This window comes from Phaethon lepturus, unplaced genomic scaffold (assembly GCF_000687285.1).
Source record: "Phaethon lepturus isolate BGI_N335 unplaced genomic scaffold, ASM68728v1 scaffold31542, whole genome shotgun sequence".
NCBI lineage: Eukaryota > Metazoa > Chordata > Aves > Phaethontiformes > Phaethontidae > Phaethon > Phaethon lepturus.
Window position 1 is genome coordinate 917 of NW_010523100.1, and position 7,237 is coordinate 8,153.

Genomic DNA, 7,237 nt, shown 5'->3' on the forward strand with positions numbered 1-7,237 from the left:
AGTTAGTAGCTTATAGTTGATGCATGAGACAGAAACGAGCCCAAGGCCTGAGCTTTGTTCACTCTGCGGGGCACCATAAGGTATTCCAGACTGTAATGTATTAAACGTTGAAGCATTCAGGTCTAGCCCTGCTTGAACTCCATGGCCAGATCTGTCGATTAGGTACCATTTCTACATGTAATCACGTTGCAGAGAACGGCCAGTAGTTACATGTACGCCCAAACTTCTCTTAGAGTTCACTGGGAGTTTTGGCGTGCAAAGAATGTGGGAATGGATCCTGCATGATTTATTGGCAGATAATTTACACAGGCTACTTCTTGGCTGCGTTACATGCATTTCCTTTCCGCAAACCCTGTCTTGGAGTACTTGAAGCGCCACCAGGTTCATCTGCAGGAGCTTTTGAGTACAGTTTTGGGAGAGAATGCCATCAAGCTGACTTCCTCAGTTTTGGAAAAAAAAAAGAAAGAATGTATACCTAAGTTATTTTTGTGCATGGTTGTCCCTCGGGCTTTAAATGGCTATAAAGTAAGGACTATAGCCATTTAAAAGAAGTTACTAGGAAAGGACCACAGTGACCTTGGCAATATCTAATTGCAGGCTAAACTTTCTGGGTGGGCATTCAGCACTGGATACAAAAAAAGTAAAATCTTGGCAGGAGCTGCCAGGTCTCATTATTTTCAGTAGAGCTTGACATTTCCAGTGTTTAAAAAAAAAAAAAAAAAAAAGGAATAAAAAGAATAAAGTCAACAACTTCAAAGCAGTAGGAGCATACAGAAAAAAATGTTTGAGCAAAACCAATTTAGCAGTGATATAATTACAATCAGAGAAATGAGCGAAGCGGCTTTTTTTTTTTGCAGGCTTGCTTACGGCTTTTCTTCTCTTCTCCCTTCCCCGTCCTCCCGCTGCAGGAATGGGAGCTGGTGGTGCTGGGGAAGTTGAAGTGGAACCTCGCCGCCGTCACCCCACACGATTTCATTGAACACATCCTAAGGAAGCTGCCTCTACCTAAAGACAAGTTGCTTTTGATCCGGAAGCATGCACAAACGTTCATTGCCCTTTGTGCCACAGGTAGGCCAAGGTGCTCCGGGCGCGCCTGCTGCTTGCCGTGTGGTTGAAAGGGCGGGTTAGTCACTGGTGGTGCAGAGGCTTTTCATCCCCTCCGTCCTTACGTGACGCGGGACGAGCGGCTCAAGCCGGTGCGATTGTTCGCAAACGGCGTCATGAATCAAGCTCCAAAACGGCGTGTAAACAGGATTCTTGCCATCGGGGAGCCGTAGTGCAATTGCAGTCCTGCTCCTACCAATGCGTGTAGTGCTTCTGCGGTAAAGTCAGTAAGGCTGGATTAGACCGTACGATTTTCTACTTTGCCTGTTCGCTAATTTTTTGAAGGGCCACAGATGGTTTGCAAGGGCAGATGTGGGACAGCCAAAACACTAGAAGCTGTTGTGGCACATTAGCCCAAAATGCAGTGGGCTAATACATGCAATTAACGTGGTTTGTAAATTTTTCATTAACTAGTCACTGTTCAGATAAAAGGTAGGAGTTGTATTTTAACATGTATGTGATACTACTACATTACTGAAGCGTAGGGAATGACAATTTAGGAAGTAAGTACTTTTTTTTTTAACATTCGGATTCTTTCTCTAACTTCACTCCAAGAAAGCAGTGAAACTAGTCCGTTTCGTAGGGAACCGTTACACTCTCCTTTTGTTTGGCTGAATACAGTTTCTGAAGATTTAGGTGAGAATAATTGTTTCTGTGGAAGAGAGGCTTCTAATTTATACCTGTCTGCAAAACAGTGTTTTTTTTGTTTCTGTTTTTCCCAGTGACTTTTAGGAAGTAAGTGTACTTATTTTCATCTAAAGGAGTAACGTTTAGACCACTTCTTAGAAGCTAGACCTGGAAGAGATAAAACAGCATGCAGTGTTTTCCAGGGTTATTATCAAGTAGTAAACGGCTCAATGTTTGCATTCACTACAGTTTGACATACCTAGTCCTTTGTGATAGGAACTGTTCAGCCTGCGTGTTTGCAGAGGAAAAGGAAGGTGGGGTGCAGCTTTGGGTATGAATGTCTACTGCTGCGCCTGCCTCTCGGTATTTGCAATGTAGTGACTGCTTTTACGATGTGGGCCAGTTTTTGCTATCTCAGTCAGTCTGTTCTAGAGGATCTTGTATGGGCTTTATTAGGGTTAATTGACTTTTTGGTTACCAAGATGCTCAAGCTTTCCTTCTTTTCCCACTGCTGTTTGATGCTTTTCAGGCAAAAGACCACAGGGCTCAACAGAAATACTGCTCAAAGTCTGCAGGATCACCCTCGGTAACTCATCAGACATTTCTGGTCTAACTAGCTTTTTACTTGAGGTTTAATCTGTTCCATCAGTTTTGCCGCCTTCGCTTTTCTCCCCTTACCTAAGATTCATTCACACTGCCATTTTTCTTCTGATAAAGATGGTCATTCCCATGGACATTCCTCTGGATCCTCACGACACCATCAGCCATCAACCTCCAGCATACCTGTGTTGTCTTCCAAATCAGACTAGTCTTCCCTCTCTTTTGTTGCTTTCACCTCCTATAATAGTGTTTTGTTTTGTTTTATCCAAGAGGACATTTTCTTGAGTGACGTAGATTTCATTATGATTTAACTTTCCAAATTTTGATCTGTAATCCTTTGCCCTTAAAGTTTTCCATATAACCAAACCATTGCAGGACTGTGGGCCATGAAGGAGTTTCCAGAGTCTATAGCTTCTTTCCACCCTTTCTCCATGAATTCTGTGGTGGTTAACTCCATGCTTTACTCGTTCAGTTACTTAGACTCCAAACAGCATCCCCTTTCCAGCCCTTAGCCCAGTCATGCACTTCCATCATGTGTTTCCCCCGTGTGATCTCCTTCTCATGTTACATGTCTCAAATCCATGAACCAAAGTCCTTTACGTAGAGTTTGAAGAGGCAACAAGTCACAAATTCTTTTCTTGCAAATGAAAACGTGATTGACTATATATGGGGCTTCACGAACGACAGGGCACCACTCTGCTGGCTGTAGATTTTCTTTTCTTCTCGCCCCATTTTCCACAGACCGCTGTGTCGGCATTTAGTTTTGAGGAGGACCCACAACCCCTTGCAGTTTCAAAAGCAGAGATCTTACCCCAGTCCTCATTCCCGGTTTACTAGCAAGCTATGACCCCCATTTGCATTATAGAAACGTCATGTTATTACTACTGTATTTCCCTTTCACTGTCACTCTTAAAGTCGTTCTTCACCCTCCTCGGTGAGGGTGAAGAAAAGCCCCTTCTCATCAGACTTCCTTCCAGATCCAGTTGTCATTTCCTTTTCTTGTCCTATTTGTTGCAGAGCTTTCATCGGCCGCTCTGTTTCTTCTTTCCCTTTCTCCCTCAAAGCTTCTGCTCTCCACCAGCTCGGGTTAAGCCTGGTGTTTCATTTCCCCATTTGCCTTCTTAGTGGCTGCCTCTTCCCTTGCTCCCTCCATGCGTTTTTTTTAGCCCGGTTTTGACTCTTTACTGTTACGAGACCTGTCCTCGCTGGCTGGCTAACGGCTCTGGTCTGGAGCACAGCAATGAATCTCTTCTTATTTCCATCTCAGTGCAACTTTCTCTGCTCTCAAGTACTTTTTCTTCTTCTTTAGTGTATCGTGCGAAATCTGGCATATTTTGAACTTTCATCCTCTAGCCTGAGTTATTCTTCACCAAGTGCTCCATTTTAATTTCCCAGCAAAAGTGTTATACCAGAAATTCCCGAGTGTTGCCTGCCTTTACAGAGCCGGCTGTGATCTCGGTCCTACAATAAGTTGTATCAGCAAACGGAGAGGGAAGCAACCATTAACAGTTCTGGATGTTGTGCTGGATGTGTACGATCAATTTGTTGTTGATCTCCTTTCCATTTGGATGTTACGCGAAAGGAGATGATACTCGGTTCTTTTGTATATTCCTCTCAGTCATGTTTTATCATTTTGGTGCTCTCTCTGTTTCTCTGTCTGTATTTTGAGCCCAGTTTCTGGGACGAGCTGCATGGATGTAAATCCACAGCCTCTCCCCAGTTCTTGTGGTGATTAATGATTCACATGAGCATGACTGAAACTGGAACGTATCCCTCTTTGCCCTTGGTCCCATCTGAACATACGGCTGCTGAGCAAGACAGAAGCTCGTTCCCTGAATGAAATTTTCTCTTTACTGTGCCCTGCGCCCACAACGCTTTCAGGAGCCTCCTTCTCCACTGCAAGGGGCCGAAAGTGGCGTCTGCCCGCAGCCCACCCCGGCTGTGCTTCTAGCACCGTGGCCGTGCAGACGGGGTACTGTCGTTAGCGGGAGCTCGATCTGTTGGCTGGGAATTGCCACGCGTAGGCCAGCTTGCTTCAAGCTGCGTCGCTCGCTGTGCAGTAAGAGCATATAGATTGACATGCACTGGCATAGCCTACTCTGTCATCATGTCATTTGTTTCCTCATCCCGCTGGTGGCTCCCTGTATAAGCTAAAATCTCCTTCAGGAGTCTTCTGAATTTTAAAGGCACTAAGAGGCTGCATCGAGACCCCTTGTCCTTACAGTATAGCTTGGCAAAACTGATGCTTACCGCGTTTTCAGCTCAGGAGGATGCTGTTTAGCTGTGAGCCCAACAGAGATGGCCCTTCTTTTGCTCCCTGGGATCCTGTTGCTTTGCTGCTGCGACCCCACCTCTTGTCTGTTCATTGCTTTGCACCCTTTGCCACTCCTCTGTCACTTCACACAGCGCTCCGTGGTTTGGAAATACTTTTTTTCTCTGGGGTTGCCCCTTTGCTTGTGCGTGCTGTGCTCCAAGCCAGGGAGTTGCTGCTGGAGGAGTGGGGAAGGGCACTGGTTCACAGAGCTGCGTGCAGAGCAGAAGAGGACTGTATATTATTTCCTTGACTTCAGCATGCCCTTCATTCCTTCTTCTTCCAGGCTGTTCAGAGTCACAGATGCCCAGCTGCTTGCTTTTGCGTTAATGCTGTCTTGTTGGAGGCGGTGCATGCCACTTTTTTGGTGGAGGATACCCCTTTTTATCTTGGTGCCTGTAAGGGCACCTATAAGGGTTTTGGGGGAGGACAGGCTGCGCAAGTCAGGCTTTCAGAAAGAGGAGCTGCGCGTCTCTGGACGTGAGCTGTCATGGAGAGGCTGATCTCAGTGGTGAGGAGGTTTTGGGTGCTTTACTTAAGTGGCATGCAAAGCTTAGAAGCAAAAAGCGTTGCAGACTTGCAGAGACAGAAGGCAACTTGTGTACATCCCTGGACTCAGCCCTTTGCATAGCAGCGTCCTCTGTGCTTCAGCCGAGTCCTGTGGCAGGTGAGACGTTCCTATGCTGGGTACAATGCAGCATCTCATAGACCAGTGGCTTTCAAAGCCTGTGTCTGCAAAGAGGCTGAGAAAGAGGAGGAAAATTTCAGCGTCAAGTCAGTTTTGTACAGTGTGCCAAACCTCTGCCCACTGTCTCTGGGACATTAATCATCTATGTTTGAAAGCTGAGAAGGCTTTTTTTTTTTTTTTAACTTCTGGGCCAAATCCTGGGTCCTTACTCAGACAGAAGTTCTGTGGAAGTCAATGGGAGTGTTGTCTGAGCAAAGACTGCGAGATGAGGCCTACAGCACTAGTGATCTGGAGGGTAACCACACAGAATGCTTTGTAACACCAAGAGGCATGTTTGGTCCTCAGGACCCCTGCTGGGCAAGTCTACCATGCATCCTTCCCCTGTCAGCCAATGTAAGAGTAATTTGGCTTTGTCCCTGCAGAGGGTAAAAGTGTGATACACGTTTTAGCTGGGACCTGTTCTTCGCGGAGTGAAGGAAAGAAGTCCACAGAGGCTTTGTTGGGTGGATTAATCTCTTAGAAATAAAATACATGTTGCAAAGTGGCAGTGGTTGCACAAATACTTCTTGCATGACAGAAGAAAGAAGAATCCACATGAATTCATTGCCACGAAAAAAAAGAAGGCTCTTGCTTGTTCCTGGGAGAGGCAGCTCATATCGGTTTATTGAGCTCTCCAGCAAAACGAAGCCCCAGGAAGCACAGTCAGCAAGTAAGCAGGGCCTGGGGCATGTTTCGTATGAGCGGACGCGCTCGTTAAGTTGTAGGACCCATCAAATCTGGGAAGATGAGGTGCGAGGAAATGAAGGAAGAGAGACTTTGCTGATACAAGCTGGGGTAATTGCTGTGCTGCCTGATAAGTTGCCCTCCTTCCTATCAGCTGCAGGTCTGACATTTTTTTGGAGGTTCAAGCACTAACATAATCCTGATCTTTTGTTAGGCTTCCTTACTGAAGGTGTAGAACAAACGAAATTAACAATCGGTGCAAACACTTGTTCAGCAATGGACTTCATGATCAGCTAATGAGCATGTTGTACTGAGCGCTCATACGCTTTACGTTGACTGTTAAACATGTTTCCCTGTCTCTACCTCACTTGGATGGTTGTGATGAAGCATTAGCATTCAGGATGCTTTAGACCCATTTGTATAAAGGCCAAATACTTTCCACCTTACTGTAGCCCAGGAACAGAATTAGGTGTCTGCCCTCCTGCCTACTCAAAGAATAGAAGCAGGTCTGCATCCTATTTTACTCGACAGTTTTTTATTTGGTCGTACTTGGCACTGCCATGCCCTTTTTTGAAGGGCTGAAGAGTCATCTGGTTTTGCCTTTAAAAGCAGAAATAGTATTAACTATTTTATTAATGGGGAAAAATTGCTGTGTCTTGTAGAAATATGAGAGCAAGAGAAAAAAAATGGCCAATGCAGTTAAAACCAACTGCGTGTGAAAAATAAAAGTAGCACACTGACGCTGGAATTGCATTTGGATCAAAACAGGCAAGCATTAAATTCACTACTTCTATTGTTTCCCTGAGGCCTTTCTTTTAAACATACGTGGTAAAATATAGCCCTCCTAGTACTAGCATTGGCTGAGTGAAGTTTAAGGCTGGGTGAAACTGGACCATTACCTGTATAATTTTATAAATGATGGAGGTAATTTTTTTTTTCTTTTTTTCCCCCGTGAGAAGCACTACCTTCCACGAGGCAGGGGTTTCCAAGTCTCATTTGCAACTCTGAAAGTAAACCTCTTATCAAATTGTAGAGAAGAAAACTGGCTGTTAAAAAAAAGCAGCCTGCGGCCGGAGCAGAAACAAGGGTCACTGTAAGAAGGTAGAGTTCCCACCTGGCTTTGGCACACCGAGCACGTTCAGCCTGGGTATTTGTCGGTGCTCTTTGCCTTCCGGCAGTTCTCG

The 7,237-nt window shown here is 45.3% G+C and overlaps 1 protein-coding gene across 1 annotated transcript in view; it reads left to right on the plus strand.

Annotated features, from left to right (window-relative positions):
* Nucleotides 1-857: 857 nt before the first annotated feature.
* The window catches only part of LOC104616874 (G1/S-specific cyclin-D2-like), a gene marked incomplete at its 5' end in the record, with an annotated part of 29,024 nt that continues 22,644 nt past the window's right edge, over nt 858-7,237 (plus strand). Inside the window, one exon of the mRNA XM_010282028.1 lies at nt 858-1,068. Within this exon, the coding sequence (XP_010280330.1) occupies nt 858-1,068 (211 nt within the window). The remainder of the gene's footprint in view (nt 1,069-7,237) is intronic.